General features: G+C 49.3%; 1 protein-coding gene across 1 annotated transcript in view; it reads right to left on the bottom strand.

The window, feature by feature from the left end:
- MYO1B (myosin IB) overlaps positions 1-26,348 on the bottom strand; it is a 135,057-nt gene that overhangs the window by 47,178 nt on the left and 61,531 nt on the right. The window contains exons 5-9 of the mRNA XM_014544777.1: positions 15,198-15,302; positions 11,267-11,313; positions 7,192-7,255; positions 2,054-2,152; positions 538-641 (exon numbers count right to left, since the gene is read on the bottom strand). Coding sequence (XP_014400263.1) covers positions 538-641; positions 2,054-2,152; positions 7,192-7,255; positions 11,267-11,313; positions 15,198-15,302 — 419 coding nt within the window. The remainder of the gene's footprint in view (positions 1-537; positions 642-2,053; positions 2,153-7,191; positions 7,256-11,266; positions 11,314-15,197; positions 15,303-26,348) is intronic.

The following is a 26,348-nucleotide window of genomic DNA, read 5'->3' as shown; positions in this document are numbered from 1 at the left end:
AAGTAAATATCAGTCACCACGGCACGTCTGAGAGCAGTGACTGTGAAAGTGCCGCAGGAACGTAAAACAGGTCATAACTTAAAAGACTTTTTCTAAAGGCTAATTATCCCGGTTTGGTCACCATTTCTCAGAAACTGTTTAAAAACACAACTTTCTGTCTCAAAAATAGTTTTGACTTCATATGATCCTAGAACATGTCAAATTTTCACGCCTGAAAATGAACTATTGGGCTTTGGTGATGAAAACAGTCAGAATCTCAGTACAGCCTCAAAAGAGTCGGACCCCAAACTCATACAATCAGAGGCTCCTGTCGATGACCAGGAAAACCGCTCGCTGCCATAAGGCACAGCCTTGACCTCGCATGATGTCCGGGCCCGTGAAAAGATCACAGCCAATCAGAACACAGCAGGCCTCGTAGAATTCTGAGCCTTTATGGAGCATGAGTTACACATGGAAGAAAACTCAATTCCGTTACCAATTCCGATTGAGTGGTAAAGCGCTCCCCACTTTCAAGAGGAATGGAAAGGGTACCCTTACCCTAACGGTTCTGAAGTTGGCCGCATCGTCCACGTCATTAACTTTGGCGGAGTCCAGACTCAAGTAGTTGTATCGGCTGAAATCCCGCTCGAGTTTCAGTTTCTCTGTTGAATCGCACACACAAATCGATAAGCCACTTCAATAACCCAAACCATCTTTAACTTCTCATTCCTTATCCCTTCAGACAAAATGACTTTAAATTCTGTATTAAGCCAACAGAAAAACTGGTGCCCAAATATCGATAAGAGCAGTTTTCTAAAGTCACCTTTCTTGGTGTTGTTCATAGTTTTTTCACATTTATTTCACATTTATTCCTAATGGGAAGGCCCTTTCCATAGGTTTACAATAGAAAGTATCTTCCCTTCATGTCCCCCTCCCTCTCTGCTGCTTCAATTCCTTCAGCGTTACCTGCTCCTGTTGGTCCTTTTGGTCACTAGGACAACCAAACAGGATTTATGGAACCAGGTAGCTGAGGCTCAGTGTTATTTTGTTTGTATAAGCCTGTGCACGTGAAACCCAAAGTTAGGGGTTCTTGTTTAAGCCTTGAGACTGTTAAGGAAGTTGGTGAGGGGAGGCTTGGGGGCTTAGGTTGGGGTAAGCAGTTTTGGCTTTACGCTTTGTGGGCCAGGCCAGGGAGAAGACCGTACCCTTCCTGACCCCCAGTTTTGAACCTTTGCTCCCAGGGTCTAAGTCCAAGGCCCCAAATAGTTCAGCGGAGGGCACAGCAGAGTAGCGATCCCTGGGGGAAGGGAGCCTTTCCCACGAGCTGCCTCCTCTCTGCCTTATCTTTCCTGTTTTTTGGGGTGGCTGGTGCTATGGGGCTGTGCAGGGGGTGGTCACAGGCCTGTGAGTTGAGACCAGGCCAGGGCTTGCAGGGGAGCATTTTTACGGGCCTGAAGATTTATTTTTTAAAAGCCATCTGTAAAGCCGATGATAACTGATGGGCGTAGAACGGAGTGGTGCACAGCTCTATTTTCAAATCATCTGTAGGTGAAATGACACCGGGGGAGGGAACGGCGAGGTGGGTGGCCTCCTGCAGGCGGGTCTCCTAATGGAACTTGGCTTTCCATCTGGGAAGAGAGGCGGCAGGCCTTGCATGGGTGGGAGGGGGCTTGCTGCAGTCAGACTCCCTCTTTTCTTCTGATGTCCCATGTGGAAATGTCCAGGCGGAGCAGCCTGAGGTTTGGGGATGGAGAGATCAGTGGGGCTTTTAATTCTAAGTCCTCACACCAGGAAGCAGGTTCCCTACCATCCCCAGTGTGAGGGCCTGGGGTGGGGGTGGGGGCGGGGCTGGCCTGGGAGAGGTCAATGGGGGAGAAGGGGACATCTGTAATGCTTTCAACAATAAAGATTTTTTTTTAAAGCTGAATTTAGAAAAAAATGTAAGGAGAAAAAGGAAATTGAAAGAATGCTCCGGAAGATGCTGTGACAGGGCCGGCCGGGGGCTCGGCGGGTGACAGCATCAGCCACACACCGGCACGCTGGCCCCTGGGACTTGGCGCGAGCAGGGACTCACCCAGGAGCTCCTCGGAGGCGCCGGAGAGCAGCTGGTAGAAGACGTGGAAGTTCCTCTCGCCCCGCGGCTGCTTCACCACGCGCGACTTCTCCAGCAGGTCTAAGGGGAGAGGGATCAAACCCAGGGCAGGGTCAGCTTGGCTCTGGCATCCACCACGGTTCTCTGTTCCCCTTTCCCTGTCTCCTCCCGTTTCGTATTAATAGAAAAATACCAGGAGGTACATTTTCAGCTCTAGTTCCGGGGAGAAACGCAACCCTAACTGAAGCCACCCAGCGAAACACACAGGGTCCCTTCAGACAACAGTGATGGGCAAGGTAAGTTCAACAATACCCGCAACCACCTGACTAAAGACAATAAGCTTTAAACCTACAGGCTCTTAACGTGGCATGACATTCGCTTCTTCAACACGTAGCCTTGCAAGTCAAACCAAGCAATGAAGTGCGGCTTTACTAACCCACTAGGTAATTATGATAACAAATCATTTAAAATTTGTGAGATCTGACTGTGTGCTTTATAGACTTTTCCCACTGAGTCCTCCACCATCCTATGAGGAATGATTTCACAGGTGAAAAACTGACGGGCCGAGAGTTGAAGTGCGGTGGGAAGTCAGGCCACCTGACCCAGGTGCAGGCCCCGCAGTGCAGCCACACGCCCGCCACCTGGCCTGCCACCGGGAAGAGTGAGCGATGTTCCTGAGAGCTTGACCTCTTAGAGAACAAAGGTGGGTCTCACTTAATGCAACTTGGTGGTATTTGACAGCATACTTTCATGATTCCAGATAATTATTCATCCCGCAAATTTGGAAGTTTTCCAACTTTCTCCAAGGAAGGGAGGGAGGGAGGAAGGGAAGGAAGGAAAGGAGGGAGGAAAGGGAAGGGAATGGAAAGGAGGAAAAGGGAGAGAGAGAGGAAGGGAAGGAGGGAGGGAGGAAAAGGAAGGAAAGGAGGGAGGGAGGGAGGAAAGGGAGGAAAGGGAAGGGAATGGAAAGGAGGAAAAGGGAGAGAGAGAGGAAGGGAAGGAGGGAGGGAGGGAAAGGAAGGAAAGGAAAGAGAAGGTGGGGGAATTCTCTGGCAAAGGCCAAATTTAGTTATAAAATTCTGAATTAGTGATCCCATTATCAAGGACTAAATTTAGAGAACAAAGACAGTGGATTTCTAATAAGAGAAAAATTTAAACATCATCCAAAAAATGCACAGGGAGAGAGGCTGTGCCCTTTCTCTGGAAGTGGCACGGAGCTCCCTAACGCGTGCGGTGGGATCCACCCAGCATCTGCCCAGGTGACGTTCAGTGCACACGGGAGGCATGCCAAGCCCCACGGGGTCAAACCCAGGAGGTCACGGTCAGGAGGAGGAGATGGGTTTCAAGGAAACCTAAAAGTGGGCTGAGGAGCAGAGAGCAAAAGTGTATAAACACAAAACTACTAGCAACAGGACACTATGGCGCTTTTAAACGCTCATCCCCGGTCATTCGACCTGGATGGCGGCCAAGGCCTCACAGAACGAGGCTTCCTATTGAGCCAAAAGGAAGAAAACAAATGGAAGGCACCAGGGAGACAACATTTAGTGACGGAAGATTACGCAGCATCCATCCCCTTGAGGGACTGGCCATTTCAGGCAACTAGCAGGTCGATACTGAGTGCAGAACAGAAGACAGAATCAAGGGGGAGGCTGAGAGGCGGCCTGAGCTCATTCGTCCCGTGGCTCAGAGCACCAGCACAGTTCTAGAAGGAAGAACCCACCGTGCAGGGGCAGGCCCTTCGTGGAGAAGCTAATCCTTACAGAAACTCCTCAAGCCTGGAAGAAAGTAACTCGATCACATTAAAAAATATATAAACAAACCCGACAGCCCTAGCCGGTCTGGCTCAGTGGATAGAGCTTCGGCCTGCAGACTGAAGGGTCCCAGGTTCAATTCGGGTCAAGGGCATGCACCTTGGTTGTGGGCACATCCCCAGTAGGGGGCGTGCATGAGGCAGCTGATCAATGGTTCCCTGTCATCATTGATGTTTCTCTCTCTCTCTCCCTCTCCCTTCCTCTCTGAAATGAAGAAAAAATCTATTAAAAACAAATAAATAAAAAATAAAACCCTACAGCTTACCGCGCCCATCCATGCACAAACTCCTCAGTCATCCGTCCACTCACTCACTGCTCACCCCATGTGCCGGGCACCGGCTACCAACAGGCAGACCTTCTCCTCTTGGTGCACAGGGTCCCCTGCTCACATCGCTCCCGCCGCCCACACCCACAGCAGCAGCTCTTCCCACGGAGCGATGCCCAGCCCTTAGAGAGAGCACGAGCAGGGGGTAGGTGGGAGGGCAGTGGCCAGGTGTCCCTCACCTGTCAGAGCCCACCCCCAGGCCTCCCCCTGGTGCGAAGGACCCTGCCACGCCCCCCACGCATTCGCCCACCCGACAGTGACACCGTAACGATAAGGACAGACAACTGCCTGGCGCCACTCATCCCATCCCATGCCAACAAGCCAACTGCGGTCCTTCTTCAAGACACCGATACTTCCCACACCTGGGGCAGGGCCACACTGGGCCCAGCAGCACACGGGCCGGCCTGCTCGCAGACAATGGCACTTCATCATGGCCACGGCTTCCCGACCCAGCAGACAGCCACCGAGTTAAAGAATAGCATTCCCTGTGCGGCGTGTGCAAAGGAATGCTGGCCCGTGCGCTTCTTGACCCGGCAGCTCGGTGATTGCGATCACGTTCAAGGAGGAAGCAGATGCCATGTGCACCGCGAGGTGCCAGGGGGAGGAGAGGGGAACTTTCCCAGACCTTCCCCCAGCAGCTGCTTCTCCGTCCTTATCACCCTCCACCCGGGCCCCGCCCTGCAGTCCTGTGAGAATCCCAACTTCACAGGTGAGAAACGGAGGCTCGCCTGCCAGGGTTACCACGCGATAGAGCCAGAACGCAAAGCTCTGGTGACTAAGGCATTCTGCTCAGTCTGCTCTTTATGATCTTCCAGCGAAAAGACTGCAAACCCCAGAAACACGTGGAAATGTGTACTTTACAGGAGGCAGCCGATCCCATGCTCTCTCATCACTGATGCTTCCCTCTCTCTCCCTCTCCCTTCCTCTCTGAAATCAATAAAAGTATTTCTTTAAAACAAGTATTATCTCACATCAAACAAACATCTGGACGTGCTTCCATGTTTTATCTTCTCAAATGACGCAAATGTTTGCCATTTTCCGTGTTTTGAACCCGTCTCCTAATGATATACCCTCAGCGATGCTCTCCGATTCGGGTGAGACCCGTGGCACAGCCCACCTCCTCCGGGAAAAGAGCCCCCGGCTGGCTTTCTTTTCTACTGGCTGGTCCCCGGCCGGCCCCCAGGACCCGTGCCCTTCCCGAGGTAACCTGTGCTTTCACTCGGCGGCGGCTGGAAAAGGAGGCAAAATGTGCTTCCTACAGCCTGGCCGGCCTCGTCTTCTTTCCAAGGTTACGAGATGCTGGCTCGTTTGGAGAGGACAAGAGGGGTCTGCCCAGTGCTCACCCCCGTCCCGGAGGCCAGCCGCCGCCGCTCCCCGCAACCACCTCTGAGTCAGCCCGTCTACGCAGAGCGAAGTCTCCTGCTCTACCACTAATGTATCCCTTTGCTCTCCCCAGCAAAGGATCCTCTAAAACACCAGGGTGTTCCCACTACCACAAATTTCAATACAACTTCCCTGTGGGAACAGACAGTAACCACCACCATATGAAACCCATTCGCGCGGATACAGTCATCCTAAGGGGAAAGCACTGAGGGTTTAATGTTTACTCTCCATGGAGACTATAACCACGAGATGGCAGGCAGGCAGGCAATGCCGTGTGGAGCTTACACCTCAAAACGTAAGACCCACGTTACTGTCCAATCCTTGTAAGAAAGTAACCCTTAAACATGTTCCTAGCGTCCTCAAAAGGAATACTGAATCAATCATTTCAGAACCAGAATATTTCAATACAAGTTCTATAATGAAAACAGCAAGCATATCCTCACTTTAAAAAAATCGTGTATTATTAAAGTTGTGTTGTACAAAGTCAATGCTGAAGATTTACGAATATATTTCAGAATAAAAACGAACGGTGCCTTTAATGGGGGTCTTAGAACTGGGCCTGCCTTTTCCTGTGCAGCTTCCAGCAGCCGCCAGGCACCGTGAAGGGAGGGAGCCGGCCTAGCACGCTGGGCAGGCTTACAGTCACTTGATTTGGGCACCATACGTGGTCAGCATAAGTGCTTCTGCTTCCCTATTGGGCATATAAAACCATTTAATCCAACCAATTTCATATGAACACTTACTGCTGGAAATATTCTCTAATAACTATGCAATTTGGCAAATGTGGGTAATTTCAACACTATGGCACATACCTTGTGTAGTCAGGCAAACTAAAACGGAAAACTAGCCCGGCCGGCGTGGCTCAGAGGTTGAGCATCAACCTAGAACCAGGAGGCCACAGTTCGATTCCCGCTCAGGGTACATGCCTGGGTTGTGGGCTCCATCCCCAGTGTGGGGCGTGCAGGAGGCAGCCGATCCATGATTCTCTCTCATCACTGATGTGTCTATCTCTCCCCCTCCCTTCCTCTCTGAAATCAATAAAAATAGAGCTTAAAAAATAAAATAAATGGAAAATTAACTACTTAAAAACTATAAAATGGTGGAAATGAGAAGAACCATACAATTTATTCAATTTAATCCCATGGTTTCAAAGATGAGAAAACCCCAGCCCAGCAAGGTTGCTCTATGAATAGTGATTTAATTTTTTTAAACCAGCTGTATAGTTTGCCCAGGTTTCTTAACCACTAGGCATTCCTCCAGCCTAGAGTAGGGCTGGGTTTGTTAAATAAAAAAACCGCTGGGGAATCTTCTTTGTTACTGGGTTGGCTTAAGGTCTATGGTAATAAAATACAGTTGGACTAATACCTATTTCTTCGGCAGACTCCTAAAAAGTTTTTCCAGGGTAAAGATTATGTCATCTTTAAAAAAGATTTAGAAATTATATAAGACAAGCTGAAACCTATAGGTTAAAAGTCTAAGCAGTATAAGAAGACATATTCGTACACCCATCCCTTAAAGATCCAAGTACCTACAATATTCCATTTTAAACACACGTGTTACTATTCTAAACTTCTTTAAAAGAATTCAAATAAAATACTCACAGTTACTAATCACTCCTCCCAAGGGGTCGCCTTTAAAGTCGAATTCAATATCCATATATTTGCCCTGCCAAAGAAAGACTTTGTGAGTTTTCAAGACCCCCTCAAAATATTCAGTCAGCGTACCCTCTCAGAGAACAGCAGCAGCGTAAGCCCTTCATACATCTGTTTAAATGTAATTAAGAAAGACACAGTTTATGTAACCATGACGCACAACAATATGCCTCCATGAATAATTCATATTAAATACCCCATTAGCTCCAAACTAGCATATCCCATTGCTAATTCAAGAATAGATCATCTCAGCCACCATGTACATTTTCCACTTCAGATATGTTTCAAATTCTGAAGGGGGTGTGTCTTCCATTCAACAATAAAACTGCGGAAAATAAGTATTCCTGGTATATGCATTCGTGGGGAAGATGAATTATTTCATTTTTATAGGCAAAACATGTGTAAGCCGTGGCCAGAAACTCCAAACACACTGGCCCCGGGGAACACTTAAAGTCTTGTTTTTATATCCACTCAAATCAAATGCAGGACCATGCGGGTGACCAGCTCAGAATCAAAGACCGCTCAGTATTCCTCTCGGGCTTTGATCTAGATTACACAGCCATCTATGACCGGGTTCCTGTTATACTTTATAGACGGTGTGTTACACACAGGGACGCACACATGGCGTTTCACACGGTCATTTCTACAGAACTGCTCTGTAATTGTCTGGTTAAAGAGTAACCAGCAGGAGAGAATGGCCCAGACAGCTGCTTTTTGTTTGGAAAAGGGTGTGTTGGTCGAAGAAGGAGACCTTGGTTTTGCTTCGTGTTCAACCTTCGTAATAGCCAGAGAGATGGTTCGTAAATCATTTCTACAGAACTGCTCTGTAATTGTCTGGTTAAAGAGTAACCAGCAGGAGAGAATGGCCCAGACAGCTGCTTTTTGTTTGGAAAAGGGTGTGTTGGTCGAAGGAGACTTTGGTTTTGCTTCGTGTTCAACCTTCATAATAGCCAGAGAGATGGTTCGTAAATTATTCTCCCAAAGAATGACTTACACTTTTCTATTTGAGAAATAATGGCGAGGAAGAAGACACAGGATCGCATGGCACCCAGTCAACAGTGCAATTTGTGACTTTTTCTTAGCTCACACACGCTCTCCTGCCTTCTCCTTCTCATTATCCTGGGTCTTCTGGCCTTTTAAAGCCTTTACAGCCCTAGCAGGTTTGGCTCAATGGATAGAGCATCAGCCTGAGGACTGAAAGGTCCCAGGTTCAATTCTGGGCAAGGGCACATGCCCCGGTTGCGGACTCAATCCTCAGTAGGGGGCATGCAGGAGGCAGCCGATCAATGATTCTCTCTCCTCATTGATGTTTCTATCTCTCCCTCTCCCTTCCTCTCTGAAATCAATAAAAATATTTTGTTTAAAAAATAAAGCCCTCACTGAGTAGTCATTAAGTAAAGGTCTATAAAAGTCTATAGAAGCAGTCAGCAGGGCAACCAAGGCCCAGATCCTGCCCTATGACACTCTCAGCCTCCGGGGTTGGAGAGAGACACACAGGACAGTACTGTGCATGGGGTGCCTCCTACCATGGGCCCCGGTACTCGGCACGGAGAAAAGGGACCGAGGAAAAGCAGGAAGTCTGCCCTCAGCGTCAGAGGCCAGGCAGGCAAGGAGGGGAGAGCAGGAAGGAGCAGGCGTAAGCTGGCCTCCTTGAGGACGGGGAGGGAAGCAGGAGCCCATCACGACATCGAGATGTGCGCCTGACAGCCACGCCGGGTCACAGAGGTTCCCAAACAAGGGTGCCACAGTCACACGTGCCTCTTGATAAGTCCACTCTGGCTAGTGTGCAATGGACTAGAAGAAAACAAGGCCCGGTGTGGCTGATAGGAGGTGGCAGGCATCGGGGAGCAACGTGGGTGGCTTGAAGCAGGAGTCGCAGCAAAAGGGGGGAGTAAGCAGAGCAGAGAGCGAGGCAGCGAGTCGCCATGACAGGTCCTGGGCGGATGTACAAGGTCAGAGAGGAGGGACGAGGATTCAAAGCCCAGGAGTGCGGCCCTCCGTGGGAACATGGTCTAAAGGGTAAGCTACAATGAGCATGCCGACGAGACCACCACGGGGTCGACCAAGTATCTCCATGAAGAGATTGAGAAGGTCATGCTAGCCCTGGCTGGTTGCTCAGTGGTTAGGGTGTTGGCCCATGGACTGAAGGGTAGCGGGTTCAATTCCTGGTCAAGGGCACGGACCTCAGTCGCAGGTTCGATCCCCAGTCCCAGTAGGACGCATGGGGAGGCAACCAGTCCATGTGTCTCTCTCACATCGGTGTTTCTATCCTCCCTCCCGCCTTTCCAGTCTCTCTAAATATCAATGGAAAAATATCCTCGGGTGAGGATTTATAAAAAAAGAAGTTCATTCTGGGCTAACCCGTCACACATTGTCAAAGGAAATGCAATTTCCATGAGTCATCAACACTGCTATATATGGTCACTGTGCACACAGTAGAGAAATTACTAAGACCTGGGCGTGAAATGATGCAGCCTATAATCCAGTATTAATTTCATATCCTAATGCCTCTGTTATAATAGGATTTCTCTGAATTTACTTAATAAGCCAAGCCTTTCAGTTGTGAAAGTAGTAATGACTCTGAGCAACATGGCTTTCTCGATGTTTAAGGTCTATGGACTAAATATATTTGCAAACGTTTTTTGTAAAGCGTGTCATTGGCAAAAAGCAAAACATAAAATCTCCACAAAGCAGCTTGACCTCTTGGAATGACTTCTCTCTGCCCACGCTCCCGTTGCTGCTCATTCTATTTATGTAATGAGATTAGCCATGTGACCACAGCAGGGCAAGGCAGGGCTAATCCAATGGAAAAACGCGCAGCCTCGGACCGGAACCTTCCACTCTCCGAGCTATCGACCACCTCCTCGGGGGCCACGCCCCGCCTGCAGCACTGAGAACCCCACGCAGGAACAGCAGAGGAGCTGACAGAGGGGAAGAGGAAGGGCAGGGAGGGTCTGGGCAAAGAGGCATCAAAGATCAGAATCGGTCCCGAGTCGTGTATGAGAAGAGAGCGTATGAAGTCACTGATCTTTTAACATAAAACCGGTGAAACTCTAGAAGAAAGGAAGTGATTTCAAGCCCTGGCCGGGTTAACTCCGTTGGTTAGAGCATCGTCCCAGTACACCAAGGTTTGGGGCTCAGGCCTAGTCAGGGCACAAACCAAAATCAACCCATGGATGCATACGTGGGACAGCAACCAAGGTTTGGGGCTCAGGCCTAGTCAGGGCACAAACGAGAATCAACCCATGGATGCATACTGCGGTCGATGCTTCTCTCTCCCTCTCCCTCTCTAAAATCCATCAGCAAATAAATAGAAAGAAGGAACCGATTTCAGAATGCTAGCCTCACACACGGCATGCTCTCCCTGCTGCCTCCGGGCAGGTCTGTGTCCCTGGAAAGACCCGGGGCGGGGTCCAGCTGGAGAGTCTGGTGGGCAGGTGTGCAGTCATGCGGAGATGATGGGAGACGAAGCCGGAAAGTTCTCTCAGCGGAATCAGCATTTTCCAACTCAGCCAACGCCAAGCAACAGTCAGCTTCAGCTTTTATTGTTCAGTCCTCTCTCCCCGCCCCCATTAGCTGCCAATCCTAGTGACTGGATCTCTCTTGAGCTTTAGAATACACCTCCTTCCGTCCTGGTATTACTGTACAAAGGACAGACCCGGTACAGTATACGAACTCAGTTTATCCTTCTACTTAATTTCTGATTCTTAATTATGATTTCCAAATACCAAAATTTAGACAAGTAAAGAGTTATTCTAAATAGCCTCATTTAAATTGCTCATGGAATCTTAGGATCGGTGATGAGAAAACATGGGGGGAAAAAAATAGCTTGTCACTCCAAGAACGGAAAAAGGGGAATTCCAGAAAGCAAAGAGCAGTCCGTATAAAACTCTCCCGGGTTTCAACAGCAATGGTGTTCTCAGTTTCCACATGTGCGTATGAGGAAATATTAAACATCTCCTGGCTGTGTACACATGCACGAGCTAAATATTAGGGTTAACACTTGTGCTTTACAAATACTTACAAATCGCGAGGAGTTGTCATTTCTGACCGTCTTGGCATTTCCAAAAGCTAGGAAGAAAGGAAATGATGCATGGTTAAACGGACAGGAAGTCATTTCACGCAGAAAGATACGGCAACTATCACACTTGCAATTTATAAATCCTAGGACATACAACTTGTAGCAGTGGCGCTGCTGTCTAAAATTTCCACAGAAGCACACTGAGCAGGAGAGTCCACTAAAGCTCCCGTGTCTTCTAAGTTCATAGAAAAAGAGCATCATTCCTGATTCATGGAATTTCCCCAGGATTACTGTAACTCAGTCTCGTTTGATTCGGGATCGGGTAACAGTGTTGACAGCAGTGAATGGAGTGGCCAGCAGGCACGGCTTCTGAGCCCTTCACCATGACCCTCAGCGGATAAGGTCAATTCAGCGATAACTACTACTTACGATTGCCAAAAGTTGTGTGGAACTGGCTGAAGTCTCCAGATTAAATAAGGCCCCGAGAACCTTTAAATTTGTAATTAATTTGAAGTCAAGCTATTTATAACAGAAAGACGAAGAGATTGGAAAACTATCATCCTTGCCAGTAGGCTCAACATGTCCATCAGACCTAAGCGAAACTTTCTAGAATATAAAGAAAGCCGAGCCCGGCTAGTGTAACGTAGCTCAGGGGTTGAGTGTCGACCCATGAACCAGGAGGTCACGGTTCTATTCCCGGTCAGGTCACATGCCCGGATGGTGGGCTCCATCCCCAGTGTGGGGCATGTGGGAGGCAGCCGCTCAATGATTCTCTCTCATCATTGATATTTCTCTCTCTCCCCCTCTCTCTTCCTCTCTGAATCAATAATATATATATATATATACACTGGGTGGGCAGATTATTATGACCACCCCATCAGTACTTCATTGACACTTCCAAAAATACTGAATATTGAAAACTTCCTAAGCAAATACTCTCAAGGTTTTATTATTATTATTATTATTATTATTTGCATAACTAATTCACTTCATTGTACTGATGGGGTGGTCATAATAATCTGGCAGGTCATAATAATCTGGCCACTCAGTGTATATCCTATATAATAAAAGGGTAATATGCAAATTGACCCTAACAGCAGAACTGGGAATGACTGGTCACTATGACACACACTGACCACCAGGGGGCAGACGCTCAATGCAGGAGCTGCCCCTGGTGGTCAGTGTGCTCCCACAGGGGGAGCTCTGCTCAGCCACAAGCCAGGCTGGTGGCTGCCAGCACAGCGGTGGTGGCAGGAGCTTCTCCCGCCTCCTCAGCAGCGCTAAGGATGTCTGACTGCAGCTTAGGCCTGCTCCCCGCTGGCAAGTGGACATGCCCCTAGGGCTCCCGGGCTGCCAGAGGGATGTCTGACTGCCAACTTAGGCCCGATTCCCCAGGGAACGGGCCTAAGCCAGCAGGTGGACATCCCCCAAGGGTTCCCAGATTGCGAGAGAGCACAGGCCAGGCTGAGGGGGACCTCCCCCCCCGCCCCGAGTGTACAAATTTTTGTGCACCGGGCCTCTAGTATTATAGTAATAATAATAATAAAAAAAGAAAGCCAAACTGGCCCATGACTCAATATCCAAGTGGGTTCCAATCTCCGCTGCTTCCGAGTCGAGTTCCCCCGCAGGCCCCCTTTCAAATGAGGGCGCCTCAGAACCACAGGTTGATGCCACCCAGGCAGAGTGTTCTGTGGAGCGCCGGCGGCTCACAGGGTAGTCAGGTAGAAGGACTGCCTCACCAAGCTGTGCACAAGGCAGGGAAGAGCGATCTGGCCCAAGGTAGCGAAGGACCAAGTAGAGTAAATACGCCGCGTGAGCAGCCAGGATCCCTGTTCCGTGGTCTGGAAGCCCCGCCGTGCGCCTCACCCTTCACCCTGCACACCCACGGCCTAGGGGGCTTGTGAAGGCGCAGACTTGGGCTCAGGGCATGATATTCTGCATTTAGGCCCGTCCCCGGCTGTTAACTGGGATCTGTGGGCCACACGGCAGCTGGCAAGGACTGAGACACGATGACGTGTGAGCAGAAATGAATGTTCAGGTGGAGAGACCAGCATCCCATCTCCGGAAGCCTCCATCACCTCATGCAATCCAACGGAGAGAAGATGATTGGAGAGCAAGAGCTCAAACGATAACTCAGGGCTAAAAGCTGGTCCGAGTGCTGAGAGCAGCCACGGGGCCAGGCCAGGAAGTGTGTGTTCAAGTTGAAGTTCACTTTGGATACTTGGCAGCCAAACCTGACGTGTTATATTTCACATTAGCTCGCTTTTTATTTTTATTGTTTAAATTACATTTTTATTGATGTCAGAGAGGAAGGGAGAGGGAGAGAGAAATAGAAACATCAATGATGATGAGAGAGAATCACTGATCAGCTGCCTCCTGCACGCCTGCTATGGGAATTGAGCCCACAATCCAGACATGTGCCCTTGACCGGAATCGAACCCGGGACCCTTCAGTCCACAGGCCGATGCTCTATCCACTGAGCCAAACTGGCCAGGGCCCCTTCGTTGGGTTTTTAAATGTTTCTGATTTTTTTAAAAAAGGTGAGTCCTCCTCAGTTAAGACTCCTCAGTCCTCCTTCATAAAGTCAACAGGGCAGTTCTCAGGGCAGAGACACGGCTTGGGATGAGTGTGGCCTGGCGGGTCCCCTGACACCAATTCTCTCTTTAACACGAAGCGAACAGGTGCTACACGGAGTAAGGAAACCTGACACAGGAAACCAGAAAGACAGGATGCTGAAGTCCACCTTTCCATCCCACGTCCACCCGCTGAAAGGCCGTAAGGCAATAACGCGACCTTGAGTATGGTGAGTGCCGGCCCAGGGATCCCCGGGGGTCGTGAGGACCAGGACATAATTTGGGGTTTTCTCAGGCTAGTCCTTCCTGGTAGGTGTGACCATGTCGAGGTGCCAAGTGAACTAACTTGCGCGGCCCTGAAGTCCAGCTCCAGATGCCGATGCATAAAAGGCCGTGTGTTGTGGCTTGAAGGTCAAGGGCAAGTGAAGGAATTGCTTCAAAAAAACTTTATTCAGGGCGGCCTTTGCAAGCCATAAACCCTCTTTTCATCAAACAAGTCTGAGTTGCACATTGCTGAACCCAGCTCCGAACACTGGCGTCTTTGACTGTGAGCCACAGGCTCAAAGACAAGGGCTCCCTCAGACACTTGAGACACATTCCTCGATTGTTTTTCTAAGAGCATTGTTCTAGATGTTCATTTCCAGGAGCGGCTCCAGCTGGGAAGTGAAGCGTTCCCATACGAGATAGCGCATGCCCACAGAGGCCTTCCTCCCATTTCCTGCCCGGGGCCTCGCTTCGAGCACCAGCGGCGCAAGGGCCAGATCCTAACCACGGAGGCCAACTACGGCGTCCACGGAGCTGCTCCTTTAGACCGCGGCATTCTTCACACAAACACGCAGACACGCAACAACATGGGCAGCCCCCGAACTTCAAGGCAAAAAACAGGGACTACACAAGTCAAATACTGGAATAAGAGGAAGATATGGCACTTCCTACAACAGCTTCTTTATTTGTTACGTTACTCGGGGGAAAGAAAGATCAATAACAATAGAATAGATGTTTCAGTCTCTGCTTTTCACAAAGTCAGGGTATTTTTGTGACTCTTATTCCAACATCTGGGGGATAAGGATGCATGGCATCTCCTTGTGATAAAGTGGAAGAAGAGGGCGAGGCCTGACAGTGGGAGTAACCCCTACGCTGGGGGTCCCCCAACCCCAAAGCAGCCCGGCATTAAACATGTTAAATCCTGACCGTCTACGGCTTTGAACAAAGGGTTGAACCAAACAACCCTCTAGAGCAGGGATTCCCATCAGGGTGCTTGTAGCCCCTGGGATCGAGTGCCCTGAAAACCGGACCCCAGTCCACGCCGTGCCGACCCCGCGTCCACACCGCGCCGACCCCGCGCACACAGAGAGGCCTACCTTCCAGGACCGGGTTGGACTGTAACAGCTGCTCCTTGACTTGATTGACTTCTGCCCCTTTCCCACACACGGCCGCCACGTAGGACATGACAAGCTTGCTGGCCTCTGTGGGTGAAAAGAAGCCATGTTAACAAATTAGGCTGAAATTTAAAAAAAAAAAAAATTTAGAGGGAAGAAAGTGGAAAGACAAAACCCACCAATAGTATTTCAAACGCCTCTATACCTGGGAGTACATAATGCCTTGGAAATCTATACTAATAACAGCCTAGGTGGTCGCCACGCCCTGACGCCGTGACGCCCTGACGCCGCCATCACAAGATGGCTGTGCGCACAGTGAGGCCGGGGGGGTCCCGCAGCTCTGCGCAGCGCAGAGGAGGCCAGTCCGACATCTCCACCACCTCGCAGGGAGGAGGCCGGTCCCGATGTCTCCGCTGCCTCACGTGGAGGAGGGACACCCCCCCCGCCCCCCGGCTCCGGCCTACCTCTTTGGGGCCATCGATCGCGGGGCTCCCACACCATGAGGAGGGCATAGGCCAGGCTGGGGGATCCCCCTGCCCCCGAGTGCATGAATTTCGTGTACCGGGCCTCTAGTCTTTTAAAATGTTTGTCCTTTTTATTCAACAACATGACATGAATTCAGCTATAACGGGAACTGTGCTTAAAGGTTATCCCTGGGCCGCTAAACAATCTGCTGAGTGACAGCGCCCACAAAATCCCTTCAAGGGGGACTATCTCCTTAAAGCGGCCGTTCACATGAAATGACTCTATCATACAAATTGACTCAAGCCCAACGTAGCTTGGTAACCTGGTATCCTTACCCAAGATATTTAAAAATGTTTAAAGAACTGTTCTAAATCAAACGGGTTTGCTCACAATTAGACTAAATAAATGACTCTTTAAACTCAATTAAAAAGCTGAGCAGCTGATCTAAGGGTTTGGTGACAGGAAACATAGCCCTCCCAGGCTCGGTTGTGGGTACAGCTCACTCGGAGCTCCGAAAGGTGAGCTGGTGAGAAAGAGCCGGCGTCTGACACATTCCACGGATTCTTGGCTCAAAGGTGGACACAACTGGCTTCTGGTGGGTTCGTCCTCCCACGCCTCTCAGCCCATGGCCCCTCTTCACCGGCCCCTAGAGATCCTTTCTTTCAATCCTCACCCGAGGATATTCTCCCACTGATGTTTAGAGAGACAGGAAGGGAGTGGGGAGGGGGAGAGAGAAACATTGATGTGAGAGAGACACATCCATCGATCGGTTGCCTCAGGCAAGTGCCCCCAACCAGGGCCAGGGATGGAGTGTCCACTCAAGGTGTGAGCCCTGGGCCAGAAATTGAACCCTCAACCCTTGGGCCCACAGGCCGACGCTCTAACCACAAAGTCAAAGCGGCTAGGGGGAACCTGACCCTGTTAATACCGAGTTCCGAGAAATGCTCACAGGTGTTCCGGGAAAAGGAGGTCTGACGTGGATGCACTGGGGTGGGGTGTGCACCGTGAGTTAGACGGAGTGAAACAGGGTCCCTTCTATACAGCGCTTCCTGGAGGGTCGCACGCACCGCGGAACTCTGAGAAAGGACCTAGTGTGTGCCTTCCCCAGGCCCAGCTGCCTGGAAGGTGCTTCTGGCTGAGCTGCCCATGGTCCTGCTCCGCATCAGGCTCTGGGAACCGCCCGCTGCTGGTGCCGGCGGGAGGAAGCCTCTGCCAGCTGCCAGGAAACCAACCCCCACGTTGGCTTTCTCTCCAGGCTCTGCTCGGTGGCGGTCCCCCAGCAGGAGCGCCTTCCTGGGGGTGGGACAGCGCCTTCCCAGGGGAGGGAGGGCACTGCAACCTCTGAGGATGAGGGGGCCAATCTCGACACTGCATGCACCTGCAGGTGGCTTCCAGCCTGCGTCCCGCTGCTGCTGAGAATAAATGAACTGGAATGCCGCCTTGGGCACATGGCCCACACACTTGCGTTAGGGCAACGATTTCCAACCTTTCTCATCTCCTGGCGCACGTAAGCTAATTACTAAAGCTCTACGGCACACCAACAAATATATTTTTGGCCGATCTGACCAAAAATAGGTATAATTTGGATTGATTTACAAAAAAAAAAAAAGTAATTACCCACCCTTTTTGCTCCAAAGTGACTTTTTAAAACTCAGGTGCCTAGACCTGATTTAAGAATTTCTGGTACCCAGAATTAACCCATCAGACACAACCTTCTTACGCAACGTGACCAATGAGATGCAACTCTGCTACATGACCTGTACATTTATGGTTCAAGACGGGGCATTCACGCCGGACGGCTATGGTTGTGTTGGCTGTTGTCATTTTTTTATCTGACCATCTAAGAGAACAGAGGCCCGTGCCCCTCACTAAACAGTCAGGCATCGCCTGTTGTAAAAATTCTTGCGGCCCACCAGTTGAACATTGCTGCTTTAGCCTCTGAGCAAACCCCAAGTCACTAACAGGAACCAATGAGCACCAAGCATGTACACAGGTCTCTGAAGCCCCCAAGGCCTCAGGTGACTCCTTCTGGAGGGCTGGCAGGTGCAGTGCAGGGAAGCGAACCATCGTGCGGAGCCTGGGAGCTGTGGGGGGAGACGGGCGCTTCTGCACTGGCTGGAGGTCGGTCTTCCTGCAGTTTGCTTTCTGTCTAATGCCAGGGGTCCACACAGCTCCTGTGGTGGTCTGTGACGGCTGGTTTCTGCTGTCTCCTTTAAAGACGGTAATCGAGAAATGTCTGTCTTGTCACCTTTGCAATGCCAGGAACAGGTCTTGTCATCTTCAAAAGGCCCTTCCTCCAAAGGGTGTTGTCCCTTAACACACCCCCCCCGCCCCCCCGCACTGTGTAAGGGGCCTGGGTGACACTTCCCATTGTCCTCAGGGTTCACCTAAAAGCTGATAATGTGTACGTACACACTGCTGTTGCCCAGTTCAGGCCGACCTGACCTCAGTTATGGACAAAGAGTTTATATTCTACTACATTTTTTTAATCCTCAGATGAGGATATGTTTTTATTATTTCACCCTCACTAAACAGTCAGGCATCGCCTGTTGTAAAAATTCTTGCGGCCCACCAGTTGAACATTGCTGCTTTAGCCTCTGAGCAAACCCCAAGTCACTAACAGGAACCAATGAGCACCAAGCATGTACACAGGTCTCTGAAGCCCCCAAGGCCTCAGGTGACTCCTTCTGGAGGGCTGGCAGGTGCAGTGCAGGGAAGCGAACCATCGTGCGGAGCCTGGGAGCTGTGGGGGGAGACGGGCGCTTCTGCACTGGCTGGAGGTCGGTCTTCCTGCAGTTTGCTTTCTGTCTAATGCCAGGGGTCCACACAGCTCCTGTGGTGGTCTGGATGGCTGGTTTCTGCTGTCTCCTTTAAAGACGGTAATCGAGAAATGTCTGTCTTGTCACCTTTGCAATGCCAGGAACAGGTCTTGTCATCTTCAAAAGGCCCTTCCTCCAAAGGGTGTTGTCCCTTAACACACCCCCCCCGCCCCCCCGCACTGTGTAAGGGGCCTGGGTGACACTTCCCATTGTCCTCAGGGTTCACCTAAAAGCTGATAATGTGTACGTACACACTGCTGTTGCCCAGTTCAGGCCGACCTGACCTCAGTTATGGACAAAGAGTTTATATTCTACTACATTTTTTTAATCCTCAGATGAGGATATGTTTTTATTATTTCAATGAGAGAGGAGGGGAGAGAGAGAAACATTGATATGGGAGAGAAACACCTATTGGCTGCCCTGTAAGTGCCCCCCAGGGATAGAACCCCCAACATAGGTGTGTGCCCTGACCAGGAATCAAACCCTTTGATGTATGGGATGGTGCTCCAATCAATTGAGCCACCTGGTCAAGGCTCTATTATGTATTATATTTTTTTACTTCTGTCTCTCTATCCACCAACCCAAACTGGAACTCTTCTTCTGGTTACTTGAGGAATTTTCTTTCTAGGCTTTCTAGCTTTCAAGTTCAGGCAGGCTGCCCTCCCAGCCAATTCCTAACGCCCTGTGATATCTGGCCTCCACTCCCCTGAATCACCCTCCCACCCCAACCCTGCAGCTTGGCCTCTGAAGCAACCCCCAGACTCTCTTCCTCTTCCTCTGCGTTCCTAGCGGCATTCTTTGCCCCCATTCCCACCTGCATCTTCACATATGTGTATTCTCCTTTCTTGACCTGGAAATGTCACCTATCTTTCTATCCATTATACTATTAGAAGATTGAAAGCCTTTATAGGCAAAATAACTGTCCCAAAAAGTGGTAAACATACACACACACACACACACACACACACACACACACACTTTCAGTGAAAAGGTGTTTTCTTTTAGATAAATTAACAAATTGTGTTAAAAGTCCAGGTCAGGCTGTTTGTTTATTTCAGTGATTACGGAGCTCACTATGGCCCCAAGCCTCACACATCAGACATGTGACCACCAAGTTCTCTGGAAACCCTTTTCTGGTCCAGGGGCAAAATGCCGTGGGGGAAGGAGGGAGAGGGGAGGGGGTCAACTCTGGTGGCTGCTGAAATTAATTTGGCATCTCAGAGACCTTAATGGACAAAATAAAATGGAAACAGTTCTCTTAGGATCACTTCTGATTTAAAAAAAAAAAAAGGCATCAGGAACAGATGCCTTTAGAATTTGAATTTGACTTATATCATCTGGCTGTTAAATTGTACATAAACACAAACCCACAATATCTACTGAGATATAAACATGGGTTAAGTTATATTGAAATTACGAATCACTTTTACTAACTTTAAAATCATTTAAGCCCTGTCCAGTGTGGCCCTGTTGGCTGAATGTTGTCCCACGCACCATAAGGTCGCTGGTTCGGTTCCCAGTCAGGGCACACATCCAGGCTGCAGGTTCAATCCCCAGTAGGGATGCGTACAGAAGGCAACCAATCAGTATTTCTCACATCCATGTTTCTCTCTCTCTCTCTCTCTTTTTCTCTCTCTCCCCCTCTCCCTTCCTCTCTCTCTAAAATAAATAAAAACCTGTTAAAAATAAAATAATAAAATCGTTTAAGTAAGTCAGATGTAATTGTTAAATACAGCTCAAGGATACTTATATCTAAGTTCTCTATAAAAATTTCTGTGTTCAGATTCTTAACTACCTTCAAGAATTCTAATACTGGGCTCGTTTTAATAATTTATTTTTGGAAGCCAGGATTAAGAGTCATTTTCTCCCAAACAAAGACTCATTGTCTAAAGGAGACAACTCATAATTGTTTTCCTGACACAGCACTGGGTCTCTGCCTTAAGTAGTTCGTGAGATATTAATTTCTTTAGAGAAAGGAGTAAGCCAGGAAAGATAAGCTGCAAGACCCAACATGGTTCAGAAGACTGTTTTCATGATGTTGCATCGCGCTGGACACGGGAAACAAAAGTGACCTCACAAAGCTTTCTCCTTTATCTCCTGTTAGTTCTTCTCTACTAAAGTCCAAGTAAATTTGAACTTTTATTTAAAGGTTTAGATATTTTTCCAAATCAAAACTTTATGTAAGACTATCTATGGCCGAAACCGGTTTGGCTCAGTGGATAGAGCCTTGGCCTGCAGACTGAAAGGTCCCAGGTTCGATTCCAGTCAAGGGCATATACCTGGGTTGCGGGCACATCCCCAGTGGGAGATGTGCAGGAGGCAGCTGATTGATGTTTCTCTCATCGATGTTTCTAACTCTCTATCTCTCTCCCTTCCTCTCTGTAAAAAATCAATAAAATATATTAAAAAAAAAGACTATCTATGAATAAAAAAACATAAAAAATCAATAAAATATATTTTAAAAAAAAAGACTATCTATGAATAAAAAAACACTCTATTTCTGAGGAGAATCAATAATTATCATCCTCCACATTTCCAAGTCTAGGTTTTGAATTATGTTGACTATTATAGGGACCAAGTAAAGATGACCTTCGCAATCACAGCATAAAATTGTACGCATTTTCCAAAGTGATACTTTATGAATATATTAATCCAGCCGTCACATTCTCAATGACAATGTCGCCCATGTGCACCGTAAGGGTATGAAACGGTTCCATTTGAGACTAAAAGGTACTCTTCACATGCACTCAAAAATCTGAAAAGCACTGCCATTTTAGACATAAAAACACTGGCATTTAAAATTGGCAAAAGGGGAAGGGGATTAAGAAGTACAAACGTCCAGTTATAAAATAAGGCACGAGGGCTGTACTGTAAAAGGCAAGGGGGGAGGGGTTGGCTAGATGCAACAGTATTGCTCAGAATCAATTCTTAGTCCGTCATTTCTCTAACTGATAGATACTTCACATATGTACATTTATGTTTGAATGTAACTTGAATCCTAAAATTCATCAACAATCAGACAGACAAAAGATGAAGTCTTTGAAGTCAAAATCTCTTCTAACTGAAAAGTGGTAGAATCTCTAGGGTTTAACCGAATAAACTGCACTAATAGACAAATGTCCTGTAAGAAATGCCACTAGAGCAGAGTATATAGATCAGAACTCATTTCTACAAGGAGTGGAAAGGGGTGATAGCGATGGTTTATGGTTCTGAGGATTTTAAATTCCTGATAAGGCAAGAATTATAACTAATTTAACTCTGAATTCTCTGGTACCTCGTACTAGGCTGGGAATAATATATGTTGTTATGTAATTACTAGAGGCCTGGTGCACAAAATTCGTGCATGGGTAGGGTCCCTAGGCCTGGCCGGCGATCAGGGCCAATCTGTGGGTCGACTGGCGGAGCTATGGGGGGGGGGGGCCCTGCTGGCACCTGCCTTAGCTGGCCTGGGGCCTGCGAGCTGGGGGCAGTTTCTGTGTTGAGTGTCTGCCCCCCTGGTGATCAGTGCACGTCATAGCGACTGGTCATTCCGCCATTTGGTGGCTTTGCATATTAGGCTTTTATTATATAGGATTACCTAATCCTATAATTGTGTAATATTTTTATGAAAGAAAGCCTTGTGGAATAGCAATGGGTGAACAAGAAATGGAAGAGGAATATTTCGATGAAAGTCATTTGCGCCGTGAGGACAAAAGGATGGGAATCTCACCGCTAAGATATCAAAACCTATGCACGTTCATGAAGAAGCCCCACAGGCACTCAATCATGAAGTCCAAACAACAACAAACGAACGATGTGAATATAAGCAAGGCTTCTTCTGAGTTCTCTTCACCGAGCGGCTGATGGATTTATCCGGGAGTTAACAGGTGTCCGTGTCTGCACTCATAGATCCGTGGACATACAGGTCACACACAGATCACGTAAGACGTATATGACACAGGTCGGAGAGCGTATAGCGAGAACCACTCATCTACGCACACGCACATCCTGACACGTGTATCTACTTGTATCCCTCCCTCCCTCCTCGGTTAAGATGCCGAAAGCTTTCTAGGGACCATGCTTGCCCAGGGCTGGTGGCCCAGTTTCCTAAAGAATGAGGCTGCTGAGTCAGAAAGACAAGCATCACATGATCTCACTCGTATGTGGAATCTAATGAACAAAATAAACTGCTGAACGGAGTGGATCCAGAGACGTGGAAGCATGAAATAGGCCAGTGATGGCGAACCTTTTGAGCTCGGCGTGTCAGCATTTTGAAAAACCCTAACTTAACTCTGGTGCCGTGTCACATACAGAAATTTTTTGATCTTTGCAACCATAGTAAAACAAAGACTTCTATTTTTGATATTTATTTTATATATTTAAATGCCATTTAACAAAGAAAAATCAACCAAAAAAAATGAGTTCGCGTGTCCCCTCTAACACGCGTCAGAGGTTGGCCATCACTGCCCGATCCTGTATCCTTTATGAATCAATAAAAAAAAATTACAATTTTTAATGATAAACCTGTGTTTTCTATCAAAATTACTTCTTGCGTGAATAGGAGGGGTCAGTGGGGGAGAAAGGGGGACATCTGTAATACTTTCAATAATAAAGATTTTAAAAAAAAAGAATGAGATTGCTGAACCAGCGAGGCCTGTCTGTGTGCAATGAGACTGGACGCTGCAGCTGGGAAGAACCCCTCACAGTCCCGAGGCCTCAGGGCGGCAGCGTGGCCCAGGACATGCTCCACACGGACCGCAGGCAGCCGCCGCTGGGCTGTTCGGGTACCGAGCACGGTCCCCCCACGAGAAGCGCAGCCTCTACACCGTAGATTCCACATACGAGTGAGATCATGTGATGCTTGTCTTTCTGGGCCGGGTTTTCACTGAACTGCCACTCCACAGGAGGGGGCTTGCTTCGGAGAGTTGGCCCCAGGACTCTCTGATGATCCACATAAAACACGCGGGTCCGAGGGGCCTTTCTCACGTGGGGAAGAAACAAAAGGCAGCTCAGCACACCCTGGCCCTGCGTCCGCTCCGCTCTCCCGGCGAGGTGCGCCGTCCCGAACACGCGTGGTGCTGTGGCCGCAGTGAGCCGGTGACGTCCGGTCACCGACAGGCAGAAGGCCCCGGCAGGTGCCACGCAGACAGCTCGTGGGGTTCCGAACTAACGGCCTTCCTGAGCGAGGCAGGCGGGCCTCCTAACCCCGCCAGCAGATGGCTGGGGAGTGCTTAGGAGCTGATGCAACTGTAAAGTTGGGAACCACATAATGAACAGTGTTTTCCTACGTCAGGATCGTCTTCCCAGGCCCAGAGATTTCTTCTGATGTCCTCGGAGTCGCGTGGTGATGGCTCCCGCATGTCCCGCCTCCCCGCCCCCATCAGTGCTTAAGTCGTGTTCTGCAAACGCTTTGCATCCACAGCAGAAAACTGTGAGCGCACTGCCTACAGCTACTTGGGCACTATTATGGACACATCCATGATGCAGGAGAATCATGGATTGGCTGCCTCCTGCACGCCCCACACTGGGGATCGAGCCCGCAACCCGGGCCTGTGCCCTGACCAGGAATCGAACTGTGTCCTCCTGGTTCATAGGTCGATGCTCGACCAATGCGCCACGCCGGCCGGGCCATAATGAATGTTTTATTCAGCACAGCAATACTGACATAAACAGGCCCCAAGGAACCCCACGTGCCCACACGTCTCCCCGCGTGTCCCAGCACATACCCTGCAGGTACGAGTGTCTCCAGCACGGAAGACCAATGACAGCATCAGCTACCACGGGGGGCTCACAACCCAGTGAAACAATCACTTCTTATAAAGTAAGCCCTCTGCTACCGCGTGGTGCTTTAACCCTTTTCGGTCCAACGTCGAGGCTGACTCGACAGACCAGGTGCTAGGAGCAGGTCCAACGTCGAGACTGAGGTCGACACTGCAAACCGGCTCAACATTCAATCATGTAAATTAATTTGGACCAGACTGTTTGAATTCCAAAAATAAAATTGGACCGCAAAGGGTTAAGCTATTAGTAACGATTCTTCTTGAAAAGAGGTATGATAGGCAAAGTGCTAGCACATCCGGGGCCCTTGATAAATGTCGGCCCACGAACCCAAGGGCCGGGGGTTCGATTCCGGTCAAGGGCACATACCCCGGTTGCAGGTCCCCTACCCCAGTGGGGGCACGAGTGGGAAGCAACCAATTGATGTGGCTCTCTCACATCAATGTTTCTCTCTCTCTCCTCTCTCCCCCGCCTCTCTCTAAAAATCAATGGAAAAAGTATCCTCCAGTGAGGATGAACAAAACAAAAGAGGAACCAAAAAAAGAAAAGAATGAAGGCCAACCCTCTGAACCGGTCCCAGCCACCCCCTCAGTCTTTCCATCAGGCAAATCCGGAGCCAACAGGAGAGAGGCCGTCCCTCCCCGGGGAAGCAAATGGTCTGACTCTCCCAGAAGGAGGAGGTCGCTGACGTGGCCAATTAGTGGCTGCGCGTCGTCTTGGCGCATATGTTCCCGAGACGAGGAACTGCCGAAATGCATCCAAACCAGTGGCCACAGCCCACATCTGATGACTCACTCAGGAACAAATGGGTACAATCAGACCCCCAGAAAGCACAGGGCGGGGCAAACGTAGGTGTACACTTGTGAGGGGGTGCAACCGTTTATTCTTGTGTTATTATCATTTTTATTGATTTCAGAGAGGAAGGGAGAGGGGGAGAGAGAGAAACATCAATGATGAGAGAGAACCGTTGGTAGGCTGCCTCCTGCACGCCCCCTACTGGGGATGGAGTCTGCCACCCGGGCATGTGCCCTGACCTCGTGATTCACAGGTGGGCACTCAACCACTGAGCCGCGCCCGGCAGGTGGAAACCAAGGTTATTAGTCTGACAACGAAACAGCCAAGAAAGTGGAAACATTTAAACCCCACTTTGGCAAACCAGCAGGAATGACCAATGACCAGCCTCGGCTATAACACAAGAACACGCGGTACAGAAGCCACAGGGGTGTGCTACCCAGCACTGGGATGCAGTCAGTAATGGCACAGCTCTGCCCGGTGACCGTGGTGACGCCATGTCGGGGTGGTCACATGGTGAGGTTCATACAGGCAGAATCACTAGGACCTACACCAGAAACGAACACACCGTCGTCTGTCGACTATATTTTAAAGGAGAGCATGTTCAAGATGGAACAGGCAGGCAACCACCATCTCCCTCACCACCCTCCTCCTTCCTGGGCCCTCAGTTCCGGGAGAAGACCCGGCGGCAGCAGGGGGAGCCTGCAGAGTGCGCTCGCCAGGGCAGCTCTCCCCACCCTCTCCTGGTCACCGGGCCCCCGGCAGAAGCACCTCCCACTCCAGCCATCAGTCATACTAACTGCTTTTCTTACAAGCACAAGGGGAAACGGCACAATCCCCCCAAAAAATACATACAGAGGCTCCTATCTGGTTCCACAGCATTTTGCACATAATCTTTATCATCGCACTAAAAATATAGAACAGTGATGGCCAACCTTTTGAGCTCGGCGTGTCAGCATTTTGAAAAACCCTAACTTAACTCTGGGGCCGTGTCACATACAGAAATTTTTTGATCTTTGCAACCATAGTAAAACAAAGACTTCTATTTTTGATATTTATTTTATACATTTAAATGCCATTTAACAAAGAAAAATCAACCAAAAAAATGAGTTCGCGTGTCACCTCTGACATGCGTGTCATAGGTTCGCCATCACTGATATAGACAGCCCATCTAAAGCTACAGACAAAAATCTCAGTTCTGTGGGCTCCCGAGGAAGTCAGCCTTCCCTGGCCTCCCCTCCCCTCCCCGCAGGGAGGAGCTGTGCTGCAGCCTCCTGGAGCCCCGAGGCCCCGGCCTCCC

Source organism: Myotis brandtii, unplaced genomic scaffold, assembly GCF_000412655.1.
Source record: "Myotis brandtii unplaced genomic scaffold, ASM41265v1 scaffold381, whole genome shotgun sequence".
NCBI lineage: Eukaryota > Metazoa > Chordata > Mammalia > Chiroptera > Vespertilionidae > Myotis > Myotis brandtii.
This window is presented reverse-complemented; position numbering and strand designations above follow the sequence as displayed.